General features: G+C 45.3%; 1 protein-coding gene across 23 annotated transcripts in view; it reads right to left on the reverse strand.

Annotated features, from left to right (window-relative positions):
* Nucleotides 1-2390: 2390 nt before the first annotated feature.
* The window catches only part of BIN1 (bridging integrator 1), a 556732-nt gene continuing 542751 nt past the window's right edge, over nucleotides 2391-16371 (reverse strand). For all 23 annotated transcript variants that reach the window (XM_086957148.1, XM_086957143.1, XM_086957146.1 and 20 more), the window contains one exon: nucleotides 2391-7264. In XM_086957148.1, the coding sequence (XP_086813274.1) occupies nucleotides 7157-7264 (108 nt within the window). In that variant the 3' untranslated portion in view covers nucleotides 2391-7156. The remainder of the gene's footprint in view (nucleotides 7265-16371) is intronic.

A 16371-nucleotide genomic window follows, 5' to 3' on the forward strand; every position in this document is an offset into this window, starting at 1 on the left:
ATCTTGTTATCTGATCTTTTAATTCTGCACTATGTCGGAGGGGCCACCGGTTAGCTTTGTTTTGCTGTACTCATACAAGAGTGAGGACTTGATAAATCGCTGTAGCCGCATTGAAATAGACAGAACCCCCGGACGCTGTGATCGGAAGAGCAGGGAGGCCGACTACGTTAATTCGGATGTTCTAGACATCGTGAGGATCATCCCATAACTAGAACTAGCTGACGAAGCATACCTAGCACGCGGCTACAGCGATTTATCAAGTCCTCACTCTCGTATGAGTACAGCAAAACAAAGTTAACCCGTGGCCCCTCCGACATAGCGCAGAATTAAAAGATCAGATAACAAGATATTACAAATTACAATTATACCCAGTCTGATCAAGCAGGATATTTGTTGTCTTGAATGTGTACCCAAAACAGGACACCATTTTAGCATTTGACCTCAGAAAGAAAACCTGAGCGATATATATATATATATATAAATTATTTGAGAAACTGCCCTGAAGAAGGTTTTTAACCGAAACGCCGCGTCGACTTTTGTTCTCAAGAACACATTTTTAATTCATTGTGTAATATATTGCATTCCTTGTAATTGTTGTGTGCATTGTTTAATAATTGTATGTAAAAAAAAAATTTAAACCTATGAAGTGCAATAAATTTATGTCCAATTTTACTCTATAGTTTTGCCAACATTTTTTTTTTGTAGTATCTTTACAGGCTGTCACAAGTCCAAATAGCACAATTTCCTAGTGAGTGTTAAAATTGGATGCTGTTATTCAAGTGAGGATCCTTACACACATGAAATGTTTTTTATCCAGATGACATTTTAGGTGTAAGTGGTGGCTGTGCCGATAGTCAATTGTAGTGGGTACCAAATTCCTTCTGACCACATCCACGGCAGGATTTGACTATAGGGACACTCATTTCTTTAACCTTATTCCCCTGGTCCCAGACGTTTAAATTAGGGGGCCTCCTATATTTTCTTTGTAACACAAAAAAACATGCATTAAGGAGACCATGCAGTATGCTTCTGGCTTCACCAATGGTCCAGAATGTGCCCATATTGCTGTGCGGCTGACTTTTGAATCGCAGGGCACGAAGCTTGTTCTGGCTGTGCACTCTTCACAGGCTCATGAGAAGAAAAGGCGCAAAACTTTAAACAAGTGGGCAGAAGAGCTGCGGTGCTCTGTGAGGCAGTCGGGTTCCGGGGAGAGACACGGCTAGGAGGCTGAAGAGCACAAACCCACCCCTGCACTGGCGAGAACTGTGGTGTTAAAAAAAAATGTGCACCTGCCATCTTAAAAGATAAAACACAGTGGGCACGCCATGTGCCTCCTGAAGCAGTCAACGTTTGGTTTCGAGAAATGCATAGCTGTTGTGCTTTCAAGAACAGCTTTGAAAAAGTGGCAGTGCAGTCACAGTGCGAAAAGCTGAAGAACGTGTCACCATGCACTTAGACCATGGTGGCGATTAAAAGTTAATGCAAGTTAAAAAAAAAACATTAACATTGGGGAACGTATGAACTGAAGAACTTCTAACAAATGTTTTATGTTTGGGGTATTGCAGTTATATTTGGGGTAGTGCAGTTATGTTTGGGGAAGTGCAGTCTGAGAAGTGAGTAGCTGTTGTGCATGCAACAACAGCTATGTTGCAGTCAGTAAAGCAGTATAGCGTGTCACGGTACACTTAGACCTCGCTTAAAGAGATATAAAAAAGCATTAAGGCAGCGAAGAGAAAATGAGTACATGTATATACCGTACATTGTCACGTGGAGGAGCCGGGGCTTTAGGTCTGGTTGGTGGGGTGGTGGGGAGAAACAGACACGAGGGCCCGTGTTGTTATTGAAAGTGGGCACACGTGTTAAGGAGAAAGCGGGCGCCCATGTTGTTAATTTAAAGACACATACTATAAGATAAAGCGCTGCTGTGCTGCTTAAAAAAAACACAAGACCTTCCAGCTGAAGCAGCGCACATCCTGCCTACAGTAAGAGAAACTCAATAAAAAAAATAGTGCTTACAGACTAATTAACACGTACCCTGACCTAAAAACAACAACCAATAGCACCAAGACGTTTTGTAGTACTATATTAATACTTTATAATAATGCATTATAACACAGGACCTTGCCACATTTTTCCACAATCGCAGAGTGGTTTTTCTGATTCCATAATAAATCTTTTTGCCAGAGAGCAGTCCACAGATTCAAGGTTACTGAGCTGCCACATGAGAGGAGGGAAGAGATACATTCTGAAGAGCCAGCGAGGGGGTGGCATGCAGATTCCTGCAGGGTGGGTTCCTGCTCGCCAGGCAGGAACCTGTTGTGGGTGCAGACAACTAGCCCATCCTTCACAATGTTGAAGCTTGTAAATAACCTGATACATGGAATCTGACGTTTTATCAGCCAAGTGCCCTTTATTGACAAGTGGTTCTAAGCACAGATTGTCAGTTGAGGTTATCATTTGCAGACAACGTTTTGAACCATAAAACCTGTACACATAGGGAAAACGATATGTGTCCTGGGTGGACAGGCTCATTGCCTACTACAATGGCTTTCAAGTAAAATGGAAGAACCCTCATGGATCTTCGCCATTCAACACAAACAAGATTTTTAACACTGAAAATTAAACCTCTGCAGCTATGTCATCTAAGCTGGTAAGGACATCTTGAGGACAGTAAACATGTTCTGGAAGGGCCATAAGGGGAATGGAGGACAGCTTCATATATAAAGGCAGTAAATATATTTCCTCTCAACGTAACATTTACTTTTCCTTCATCTAACTAAATAACAATATAATAGAATCATGCAGCATTTTTCTTTAAACAGTATTAAAATAATCTTTCACAGATGTCCTTTTTTTCTTTTTTAGCAGCACAGTAACTGCTCAAGCTGTCCAAACATATTTTACTTGCGGAGTCCTAAAAACAGTTCACAATTGTTAACAACGAAGGAATTGCCGATGCAGATCTTGTACTGCAACTGTCCTCCTTTCACGTAAACAGGTTTTTTTTGCATTTGTTGGCTCATGTTCATCTGCTCCTTGCAACAATGTCGCCAACACCAAATTCTTACTTTTCGTTCTGATGCAATAGCAGTAGTGGACTGTTCTGCATTAACCACAGAGTTGGGGGGGGGGGGGGTCTGCACAAAACACAGTACTCCAATTTAATAAGCTCAAAATCACGGTACCTCTTATCCCAAAACAAACTCAGGCCACTGTCATCGTGCTCAAATGTCAGTTAAACCTGATATAGAAAGGTTTACTTTAACGTAATCCAGGACATTAATATTGTCAGAGAATAATTTACTGAGTTGTGATGTTCATTCTGGAAAATCCATCCAAGTTCTGAAGACCATTCTCAAACGATCAACACTTAAATGTAGAGTGGGCAGTAAACTAGGCAGGAGGAATCCATACTTCCTTCTGCCTGTGCCAAATTACTTTTCCACCATCCAAAACAACAAAAGCACATTTTAGCCTCCTACTTTCTAACCACAGCTTTTCACCTCACTGTAAACATGGAGCTGAACGGACATGCCAATTTGTAGAACAAACAACTCAATGACATGGAAAAAAATGAGAACAGAAGAAAGAGATAACACTTTACGTGATATTTCAATTTTAAATTGTTTTTAAAGCTCGCAAACATCTTGGGAACAGCTTCCAAAATGCCCTTTCAACCTGTGCAGTTAAGTGCCAAGTTTCTCTTTACCTCCTTAGCTCCCAACGCTCTGCCCTCCCTTAATGGCTACTTATACAAACTGCAACTGTAGCAGTGCGATTAGCAGCTGCTGTAGACCGGCCCGCTGCCATGACAGTCATGGAAGATGGACCAGTGTCAAGAGAAACATCAAGACGAACCACATTCAGCAGATTAATCTACCCCAGAAATAGATCTGAAACACCAGCAAGCGAACACATCTTCCCTTTAGGTTTGGATCCGTTAGAGGAGACCACGTCTAAAAACTAAACAAGATTATCTGGGCCTCTTATCTTTAAACAGCAGAAGAACCGTCGTCAGAGCGATCTGAAACATCTTGCTGTGTTTGGCAGTGTCCATTATACAATTACATCAATTCCTGATCAGCTCACAAAAGAGACTCTCTTTAGCTACTCCTCAGCAGACTCTATTAGCCCAAAATGAACTGTAGAAGCCAGCATCAAATGTGTGATTCAAAGGCAAGGTTTAGGCACTTGTAGAACTTCTCCAAGGTTACTGTAGTCAATTCTAAAAAAAGCTACTGAAAACTAATCAACTTCCTGCCACATGTTCCATTGGAGTTAGGAACTGACCAGACCTATTGTGTTAAAAGCCTCAGTATCAACCTTCGTGTCTCCTCTGCCATAACTAAACCTAAAACCTGAAACTAAAACAACATTGCATCCTCATAAATTACAAGGAGTCATTGACTGTATTGGGTTCTCATATTTGCCTGTCATTCAACAGGCCAACCCTTGCTGGCAGACAGTGCTTGAGACAAATGAGAAGGTTAAAGCTTAACAGTCCTCACTCTTGCTAAAGTGTTCAGCTTCCATTTTTTCATGTAAGCTGTAAATGTGTGGGCCAGAGGCTCAGGCCCAATTCCAAATCCAACAGAGATGCCTGGAGTAATCCAAGTTCACTGCCATGTCTCTTATACCACAGTCAGAGTGTTATACAATAGAGTAAATATGGAGATATCTTTGCCATCTTCGAGATACCCATGTCCTAACGGAATTAACAAAATGCGCTTGTGCGATTCTTCATGGTCGGTTGCGCAATAGTACACGTTTTTGGGAGTGCTGCATAGAATGGCTGGTGTACATGGTCGGACTAAAATCAGTGAGGATCCATATTGTTATAAAGAAAACTAAGTCAATCAGATGAATAGAATATGAACATGAAACTATTCCAAGAACCAGCACTAACTATCACACAGTGAAGACATCAGCACACCTGAACAATGACAGTGCAATAACGAGTCTTGGGTTGGTACCCTGAATTGGGGTCGAGAATGTGTGGTTTCTTAACACCAAGCAAGGAGAATGCCATACAAAAGTGCGTCAGAAATGGACACAGATGTGCAGCGAATCTGCAAACACTTAAAGTCCCGGCAAGTACAAAATACAACAGTCAGGGAGTGTGGAGCATTTAGAAGCAGCTATTCGGCACTGGTCAAAATCATTACCAGCAATAAAGGACCTTCAAAAACACACTGTGCCCCAAGATAACTTACTACTTTCTTAACTCAAGTCTTCTACATAGTAAGGCTGTCAGTGCTCTTGCATTTTATCCTTCGAAAAATGTATTTTCCTAATTTTGTACATTAGGAACGGGCTGAGTTGCTCGTGATATTGTCAGCTCAGAGTTTGTAATCATTGTGGATATCTGCCCCTTTCCAGAAGAATTATTGCTACACGACAGATGACGGCATTCACCTCATACGAGAAGCATGTCCAACTCAAAGAAGGAAGGTGGCCCTCGCAACCAGAAATAGCTGCACCAGGGCCCAAAGCAAGGTGTGCTCTCACTCTCACTAACAGTGCCTGCCTACGGAGGCAAGCCAACCTATGCAGAACCAGAGGAGTAGCAGTTCAATGAAGAGGGATTTCCTTGTCAACAAGATAAGGTTCTATCTGAAATAAACTGCTCCTCCATCAGTACCACAGACACGCTTCCTTAAGAACATGACTCCCCTCTGTGCAAACAGCACTGAAGAGGCACAAAGCAAAATGTTTCTCCATTCAGAGCAAGAAACAATACGGTCTGTAGTAAATTAGTTGTCTGACAGTATTTGAGGCATGTTGTCACAAAAGGAATGACTTTTTAAATACTTTTTGTACACATTTTTCAATCAGTAAAAAATGATTAATCCACAACTCGAACTAAATAGTTAGGTAGAGGGCCTGTGATGGCAGTCATTACTGTGAGACAGTTGGTCATTTCTCTAAGCTGATGGTTTTTAGGTGCATTTCTGTGATTATGGTCACTGTACCTCAACACTTTAAGATACATAACAAAGAAAAATCCTTTGCACAGCCTCGAGGATGAGGTGCGAACGCTATATTTTAAAGCGACCGCATTGCTTGCAAACAGTAACCATCAGAACATTTCACTGAGTGCTGCATGGAGGCCAAGCGCAGATACAGGAGGTCACTGGGCAGATGTGGCAGAATGCCCCATTTTGTGTGTTTGGCTGAATGAAAAGATGGTTCTGATCCTTGCTCTCTACCAACTACTGTTTACACAGCTGAAGCCTATCAAGACTCTGGGAGAAACAAATCCCTAAACCACGCCCATGAGGTTTCTGAACTTGACTAGCACAATTTCCTACACTTCCTGGAAATATTAAGATTCTTCCTCTAGTCTCTCTCCCGCTATGTAATATAGCATTGCTATTTCGTTTCAATAACAAGGGAGAATAACAGTATTGGGTCTCCCAAATGAAGAGCATGTAATTTCCACTGGCAAGAAGAACTTTGGCTCCAATGCTTGAAGAGCAACAGGTGGCTTAAGTCACTCAAATACACACTCACAGGTCACTTGGTTTTACAGTATAAAATCACAGTCCATTACATATTGAAACAGGGGGAAAAATACACGCGCACACACACACACACACAATATAGTTGCAGAAACACAGTTACATCCGTGTATGTTAAAATAATGATTTGCTTGATGCAAGTCTAACTCTGGTAAAATAAACATTTGGAATCTTTTTAGGGGGTAGGAGCCGCCTTTGGCTATGACCTAGGACGTACAGAGCACATCAACCTGCGCTGCAGGCGGTGTGGATCAGCAATACTTTGATGCCCTGAAGCTTCAGGCCCACAGATAACAGTTTGCAAGGAACAACAAGAGGGCAACCCAATGATCCAACAGAGAGATGAAAATCAAGGAAGCACATTGAGGTGGAGAGCCTCGACGAGGGCATGCTGGCCAACCTGAAGGAGAGGAGGGAAGGGGCACAATGTGTTAAACTTTATTTTTCTGTTTTGTTTTATTCAAATTTCCTCTGATGGGTCGTTTTCTTTTTTTAGAAGTTGCTTCGGAGAGAGGCCATTTGCCCTTACGATGACTTTTTGCCTCAGGTTCGCCTTTATTTGTTGTAGGCGAATATTATATTTTCACAGAAAACTTGCTTCATTTCCCAGAGAAACGTGACCTCTCCGGTGGCCTTCACAGGCCCTTTTCTGTAAAGTTCTCTGGAAAGACACCCCGATTCTGCTCAAGATCTTTGTTCTGCTGCCAGTCGCTTTCCTTCACGCCCATTAGCCAACCTTCATCCTGTAGAAAAAAAAGGCAAAGGAATGAAGCAAAAAAAAACCAACTAATTAACACAACTTTATCCGCCCCAACAAGGCGAAATATGATTTACCACAAAAAAATGCGTCTTACTTCTAGATGAAATTGTTTGTTGTTCAACAAACTAGATGGAGTAGAGCTAAAGAATTACGTTCGTGAGAAGGATAGACTACCAGGTAGAGGACAGTAAGATGCTGCAGTGACATACATTTGCATACTTTGGAGATGTAGTACAGATGTAAAAACACACCAGAGGTATTTTGAGACTGTGAAGGAAGCAGGGTGATTCCCTTTCAGCGCTGGCACGAAGTGATGGAATCATGGAATGAGATGTGGAAAAGCAGAAGCAACATACCATAATTTCACAGTCGGGTGGCAATTTAGAGTCCAGCCGGCAGAAAAAAACAACCTGTGTGAAGGTGCTTCTCTGATACACTAGTGGCGCAAAATCGAACAAAGTTCTCTGGTATTCCCACCAGCATTATGTCTGCCAGTGGTGCAAACTCAACTGGTAGAACTTCATCAAATACATTGAAACACTACAAATACTCATTCAATAAAGCTGTAGGTCGCCACTATTCCTTATCCCACAGTCACACGGTCCGGACCCAAGGCTTTCAATACATTTGAAGAAGCATGTGTCAACCAATGGCCCACTCTTGCCTCATGCAGAGAAGCCGCCATGACATCCCAAGTTGTTTAGTGGCTTAAGATCCCGGTCTTTGTATTTGGAAACAATCAGACCTTTGGTAAGTAATCAGGAAACCACGCTACTCCGGTCCCGTTCATATTGCACTCAGTACCAGTACAAGTGAGAGAATCACCAGGTGTGGCAGGTTACACTGGTCATCAATATAAAACTAAACAGTGACACAGATATATCCTTAGAGAAGTTTCATTTGCTGAGCATGAACTACAATAGAGCTAGCTAATAAAACTCTGTCTATGTGGCAGTTGGCAATGGTATTTCGTTACAGTGAGGTAGTAGTGAAAACTGGAGAGGACAACATGGGTTAAAACAGAAATGTTAAGAATAGTTTCTGAAAGGGCATGTGTTAGAAATGGGGGTCTCTAGTAGGCAGTGGCTGGTCACAGTCCAAGTAGGGACCCTTCTTCCTTAGTCAGAGTAAGGGGGCTACACCCTTTGATAACCCGTGCTCAACCCTGTGGTAACGTAGCACGAGCAGCTAGGCTTATCTCAGAGGCAGTGTGTTTAGCATTTATGATCATACACAGTAACACAGTGAAGGACACTACAAAAGGACACCACACAAGTAGTTATAAAAAATAAGTATCTTTATATATAGACTTAACACAAGACCAATAACGGTAAAAAGCCACAATACTGTGAAAGGAGGGTACTTTTACTTACAAAGTACCTGGATTTCGTAGCAAAACAAGCAAAATGTCGCAAAAGGAGCTGTAGCCATGATTTTTCCCACGCTGGGCCGGCGATGCGTTGAATACTTGCTGCAAGGGAGGATGATGCGCCGGTCTGCGGGTGCGTGCGGGACAAAGCAACAGACTTCTTCACGCTAGGCCAGCGATGCGTTGAATCCTTGCCGCAAGGAAGGATGATGCGCTGATTCTGTTGTGTGTGCGATCTTGTTGCGATGAAAGAAAATGGTGCCCGTGAGGGAGCGACGATCCGGGTGCGATGCGAGGAAAATGGCGGACGCACAGTGCCCGCTCTGCGATGTCGTGATGCGATGATCTCGCTGCGATGGTCCGGAGTGGGCGAGCCTTCGACAATCCCGCAAACGTGCGATGCGATGATCTCGGGGTTTAGCGAGCACGTTGTGGCCCGTAAGCTTGCAATGCGATTATCTCGGGTTTGCGAGCGCTCGGCGGCAGCAGCACGATTATTTTTCTTACGCTCTTCAGCTGCAGCGGCTCGCAAACGGGCGTTAGTGACGATTTCAGCACTCTCGTCTCTGTAGTAGAACTAGAGGCCCTGGAACTCATAGGGGCCTCACCTGCAGATAGAAATTCTCGCTGGGAGGAATCAGGAGGCTGGTGGGGGAGTCAGATGTGCCTGTGACTCCAGCAGGTTAGCTCTCTTCTAGCCCTTGGGTGATTGCTTTAGCAAAATAAAAAGTATCTCAAAAGTCCTTTTCCCTCTTCTTCCCAGTCCAAGGGGAATTACTGCAGGCCAGTCCAAGAAACAGCACACCAACATAAGGACAGTCCTCTCCTGCAGATTCCTTTAGTAACACGGACAGAGGTTCCTCTTGAGCAATACAAAAATCAGGGGTTTGGGCACAGATATTTATACCCCAAAAGTCTTTGTCCTAAAGAATCACTGGTCCCTGAACCCAGCCAGAACCAGTTCTGCTCAGGCCTGAAGCACTTTGTTTACCAGGCTGCATCCTTTCTGTCAGAACGAGGGGGTCTGCCACCAGACACACAGGAGGAGGTGGAGCCAGCATTCACTTTGCCAGGCACAGCCCTGCTCAGATCAAAGGGTCACCTCTCCCCTACTCCAAATGCAGATCTCTCTAATCAACCCAGGTCTGACCCAGCCTGCCTTGCCCCTCTATACCCAGACAGTCAATACACAACAGCAGAGCACACTGGAAAGGCTTACCCAAGAAAATACCTACTTTCTAAAAGTGGTATTTTCAAACACAGAATATTAAAACCAACTTTGCTAAAATATGTATTTTATTATTCTGAGCACAGGGATACTAAACTCGAATTTCTACCATGTTCCTTGAGACAGTTAGGGCTATAACATGTAATAGCCGGTCTGCCCATTCTAGCCTATGGAGATCAGGTAGCCTTGCAGCAGTGAAAAACAAAATGGAGGGTGATTCACTTCCAGGACATGCTACACAAATCAAGTAATGTCCTACCTTACACACACAATGCAACTACCATAGGGTTGACTGAGATGATGTTAAGGGAAGGTTCAGGGGCTGGGAAGTGTGGGCACTTCACAGCCAAGATGGCAGTTCTGGACCACATGCAGACACTTCAGTGGCAGGTCTGAGGAACACTTTACAAGCTGCTTCTGTGGGTGGTGCATTTGGGTAACCACACAGGCCACACTACCAGGGACTAACAGGTAAACCAAATAAGCCAGTCAGGGATATACCAATTCACAGTAATATTTACGTAGGGAGCATTTGCACTGTGGCACTGAATGGGAGTGGCACAGCACCAGAACATCTAATACCAGCAAAAACCGAGGAGACAAAAGAGAAAAATGGAAGGGAGACCCGCGCCAATGGTGTCAGGTCTAACAGCATGCATTTCATTTAGAAAGAAATATTCTGGGAAAGGGTAACAGCGATACAAAGGGTGAGGTCTGAGAACAAGCATACAGCAGCAAAAATCTATTTGTATGTTGGTATTAAAAGGACGGGGACTGCTGCGACTTATGAAGATTGCGAGAGATCAATCATACTCTGCGCGCGTGTTTGGGTAGGTGGGCTGGGAGTTATAATGGTGTGAACATCATATGTGATTGATGCAAAAAGAGTGCTATAAGTGCTCCCATTTCTATCTTTCTAAGATTAGCCTGGCAGTCACTTTTTAAACGAGTACTTTCCCAATGTGACTCGACTTCTATGAAGAGGGAGCTAGGTAAGGCAGTTGAGCCAGCAACGGGACTACTTTGGCTCGCTTGAGTGGTTACTGGCCAAGGGTAAATGGCGATCCGATTTTGTAAATAAGCGTTTGAGGCTGAAGCTGATCTCAGATTCTTTGTTACTGTGTGCAAGAAAAGAGAAAGTCGAATAAAACCAAAGTACTTATGCAATATGTAACTAAAGATTTTTGGAGGTGCAAGTGTTGGGTCAGGGATGTCCATTGCATGGTTTCCAGAGTGCCCAACTACATGTGTAACTGGTATTCTGATTTTATTTTTTTCCCCAGGTGCCACGCTAATCCACAGTGAGTGCAGACGACCAGGCCTGTGCTTGACAAGGTAAGGTTTCAGCACCTGTCCGGTCATGTGGGTTAGTGCACCAAGCATGCCCTCATGATAGACAATGAACTATTGTTCCTGTCTTGGATGTAACACGTATAGCAGCGACAGCAGGTTGCCATGTTTTAATAAGTGATTTGTAGCATAGCCACATTTGTTTCTCTATGTCAGTGAGTGTGTGTGGTCTACTGACACCTCTTGTGTAAAGTACGGCTATTACAAGAGACCCATAACTTTGTGTTGACATCAAGTCAAGTCAAGTCATGAAATTTGTATAGCGCACTACATACCCAGAGGGTTTCAAGGCGCTTAGGAAGGGGAGGAGGATTATTTGTCAAATATCCATGTTTTAAGCTGCTTTCTGAACGCTAGGTGGTTTTGGGTGAGGCGAAGGTAGGCGGGGAGTGAGTTCCATGTTTTAGCAGCAAGGTGTGAAAAGGATCTGCCTCCCATGGTGGTCTTGTTGATGCGAGGTACAGTGGCGAAGGCTTGGCTGGAAGAGCGTAGTTGGCGGGAGGACAGTCGAGAGTTGAGGCAATCTGGTCCGATGTTGTAGAGTGATTTGTGTGCGTGGGTGAGCAGTCGGAAAGTGATCCTTTTATTGACGGGTAGCCAGTGGAGGTCTTTAAGGTGACCAGAGATGTGTTCGTTGCGTGGGATGTCTAATATGAGCCTGGCTGAGGCGTTTTGGATTCGTTGGAGTTTCTTCTGGAGTTTAGCGGTGGTACCTGCGTAGAGGGTGTTTCCGTAGTCCAGTCGGCTCGTGACCAGAGCGTGGGTGACTGTTTTCCTTGTTTCGGAGGGGATCCAGCGAAATGTTTTCCTGAGCATGCAGAGAATGTTGAAGCAGGAAGAGGATACGGCGCTGACTTGTCTGTGCATTGAGAGTGAAGAATCCAGGATGACGCCAAGGTTCCGTGCGTGGTCTGTCGGGATGGGTGCTTTTCCGAGGGCTTCCGGCCACCAGGAGTCGTCCCAAGCAGAGGGGGATGTACCTAAGATGAGGACTTCTGTTTTGTCTGAGTTCAGTTTCAAACGGCTTTGTTTCATCCATTCGGCAACTTCTTTCATTCCTTCGTGTAGGTTAGTTTTGGCGGTGCTGGGGTCGTTGGTGAGAGAAAGGATCAGTTGAGTGTCGTCCGCGTAAGAGATGATGTTGAGGTTGTGTTGGCGTGCGATGGCCGCGAGGGGGCTCATGTATACGTTGAAAAGGGTGGGGCTGAGTGAGGATCCATGAGGTACGCCGCAGATGTATGTGCATGTCTCTGTGCACAGACAGCACGTGATTCATATATTGGAGCAGGACTCTGTCTGTGCAGGAGTACTGGCGCCAGAGGGATCCATTTTGGACACCCCTGGCTTAGCATGGCACAAGATGAAGGATGACTATAGCTTTCCCAGACCGTGGGAGCCTATTGCATGCATTCCTATGACTGGAGGGTAGAAAATCAAACAATGAAGCAAGGAGGATGGAGACAAATCCATTTAAAAATTCTATTGAGTGCTTGTTAGCAAAGGGCTGCTGATAACTTCTTTTCCTGAACACCTCTAGTTGCTCACAGTGTACTCAAAGGACTGCTGTGTGAACGGAGCTGACACCTGACTGACAGCCCAACTCACAGAGGCAAAAGGACATCTCCTGAAGTCTGCACTTTTTGCTGTAGGTACAGAGGATCTGCACAGTGCCAAGAAGGCTGCATGCTGGGAGAGGGAAGGTGTGTACCTGGACCTGTGGGAGGAAGTGCTTTCCAGTAGAAGAGGCACAGACTGTTCCAGTGTGAGAACACCTTGAAAAAGTGGAGTACACTAGAAAGAAAGCAAAGCCAAAAGTTACCAGTAATGTGAGTGGATCTCCTCGTCTCTACGTGGTTCCTGCTTACACCTGCCCCAAAAGGCTTCATATGCGAAACTACCATTGTGTCGGGTGGCCGCCATTGTGGGCAACAAACGGATGCTGCCACCACCAATGAGTAGTAATCAGTTATCCACACTGAATAGGAGCCTGTCAGCTTGGGAAAGCCGCTATTGCTGAACAAACAAACACTGACTAACTGGCAACGGGGTCGGGAAGGGACGCAACAATCTTGATGTAGGACACATCTCACTTGGCCTGGGCACTGCCGAAGATGCCATGCTGCTATCCCAGAACTTGATGTGCTGAACTCGTCCAGTGGCTCCTGTTCCAAAGGGAGACTCTATGCAAGCCGATGACGTAGACTGCACGCACTGCATTCACCATCTTCAGAACAATTGAGCCGCTAGAGCAGGCCTTTGCCTGGAATAGAACAACGGACTACAATGCGTACTGAGGAATCTAGCGCAAGGATTTGAGATTTTCTCCTCTTATGCCCAAATCAATATCTGGGTTAAGAACTGTTCAACAGAGTTGAACATCTAAATTCATGGGCACCAAATTGAAATAATCAACAACAGTGCTCAATTCAAGCTCACTGAAATGGGAATGTCCCCTGTGTGGTACATGGGTGTGTTCCCCTGCCCTTGCTGCCAGACTGCATGTATATCTGATGTTCTGACTTTTTATTTTCACTCTGGCCTCACGCTAATCTAAATGTGTGTACAGAGACCTGGATCTGTCCATGACCATGAGAGGCCCCAGACCTCTCCTGTGACTTATATGGGTGCACCATGCATGTCCTCATTGTTAACAATGGACTACTGTTCCTGTCATGAGTTTAGAATGTAGAGCAGTGGTGGCATCCGCACACCGTGCTTAAAGGAACCAACAGTGTGACCAGACCTTCTTATCTAAGTCAGTAGGGTTGAAGATTATGGACCCACCAGTGTAAAAATCTGTTTCTATGGGCTTCCTCTGCCCTTGCCCTGAGATCCGAGTGTTTGTTAGCATGGTTACATGTGTGGCAAAAGTAGCACATGACTGGTATGTGAATGAGTCAGAGTTTGGAGGCCATTGGGACCCATTTGATTAAGCCCTGGCCTAGCACAAGGGGTTAGAGGACAGTGTTCCGACATAGTGCAAGTGAATTGCTTACATTTCTGCAGACAGAGGGAGGAGACACAAACAGTTAAGTGAGAGGAATGGAGACAGAGCTACTTGAGATATTTTAGGAGTCCTTTGGATTAGCAAGGGGCTGCTGATTAGTATTTCTGAATACTGCCTTTTGGTGGATGGTAGGCGTGAAGACCGCGACTGCGATTAAAGAGGAAGAAGTCTCTTGATGAAGCTTGCCCTTTTGTCTTTTTCTAATTTCATCAGTTTGCCTGAAGGTAGCCAGGCGCAGAAACCTCAAAACACTGCATGCCTTCGTTCTAGGTGCTTCATGATGAAGACATCCCCAGTGCTACCTGGGAAGAATACTTGACCCCTGTTGGACGTTGTATATAAAAGTGGAACGCACAACTGTAGGAAGGTGGATACCGGACTATGGTTACCCCAGATTTTTTGCCTTGTGTGTAGCTGGTTTTCGACTTAGTTGGCCTGGGATCCTGCTAATCAGGGCCCCAGGCTATCTGCTCTCACTGTAAAATGGACTCCATGTACTTTAGGTACATCTCCAATTGGATATTGGGTCACCTTATGAGCCCCTGTACAGTGTACTATAGGTACCCAGGGCATAGGTGCATCCAAGGCCTACCAGGGGCTGCAGCATGTATTATGCCACCCCTGGCTATTCACATTGACACAACTGGCTGATCACTCAGCTGGGGCAAGGTCGTGTAATCACCCCTTGCTTAGGTGTAGTATCCCTATCCCCTACCTTTACATATAGACACATATATACCTATAAGTCACTCCTATGGCAGGTCTTAACAATCTTGGAGGCAGAGTGCTTGGTGTTATGCGAGATGAGGCTCTAGCATGAGCTGAGCCTGTCTGCAGCTTTCGGAACCATGTCCTTATAGCTGTTCTATGATATATCCATACCATATACTCTTAAGTGCATGATCATCCTTGCGGTTGAATGCTAACTTTGGTTTGGCTTTATCAAAACATGTCGTGTAAGGTGTCATACACTTTGGAATACTACCCCCTCGCCAGTTCTGGTGACTGGGTAGCATTCCACCCTTCTAGAGGGAGAAGACCTGTTGTTCCCACTAAACCCCGTTAAAGTTAACCAGAGCCTCAGCATCACAAAATGGATGCTGCTGCCACAGACATAAGTCTGACCTCCTGCTGCTGGGAGTCCTTCCAGCGAGGGAGGCTTGGACAATAGGTTTCCTGTCTTGGAAGGTGCTAGCACCACCCCAGACAGGCCATAGTGTATTGGGGCAGGGAGGGCTGAATGAAATGAGACACTGCCTGGGGCACACAAGGTGTCCCATGCATAGCCATGTTCAAACCAGTTGCTGGGGCACTCCAGACCCAGCTCTGGCGTGAAACTGAACAAAGGGAAAGGGGTGTAACCACCCCCTTCCCTGGTCCCACCCATAGGAGGGAACTAGCAGGTAATCCAGCCCCTCAGATTAGTATATAGGTAGGAGCTGAGTCAAGAGACTTTAGATTTATCCTGAACTGAAACTTGAAACGAAACTCTGGACCTTCGACATTCTACTCGACATAGAAGACTGAAGAATCTCCCTTGTGGTCAAGGAGTGACCACCCTGTGCAAACAGGCACCATCCAGCGATCTGCGGTTTGCTTTATCGACGCTCCCGCCGGACACTGATCACAGAGCCTGACAAGAACCAGACTTCCAGACTTCCTTGAGCCCGATCCACAGCCACAGCAAATGCTGAAACCCGTGGAGGCGACGAGAGACGTGGGACCGGCCATCTTGGAAAACCTGCAATTTGCTACCTGCGCAGCTCCCGAGGCACCCTTGAAGCTGTGCATTGGGGATTGAGAAGCCCCAGCCCCGAGCACCTTTTACACCGACGCACAGCCCTCCACACTCCATGAGTGTCGCGTGGGGCCTGCTAGTGTTTTTGTGCTCGACGCGTCTGCCCGGTCACTTGTCCGTTGGCTAGCGGCCTCTGACGACGAACCTACGAATTTCCACCGCTGGCCTGGTTGCTCCAGGCTGGCCCTTGCTTCCCTGAAAAGGAGAAGCCCATCAGACCTTGCTGGTCTGATCCAGAAGCCATCTTCGATTCCTGCGTGAGTTGCCTTTGCCAAGGCTTGTTGACTGAAATCCGGAAGCAGACACTGAGATCCTTCGTGGGACAGTCCGTGCCCAGC

The sequence above is a fragment of the Lissotriton vulgaris genome, chromosome 2_1, assembly GCF_964263255.1.
Source record: "Lissotriton vulgaris chromosome 2_1, aLisVul1.2, whole genome shotgun sequence".
In the NCBI taxonomy this organism is placed as follows: Eukaryota; Metazoa; Chordata; class Amphibia; order Caudata; family Salamandridae; genus Lissotriton; species Lissotriton vulgaris.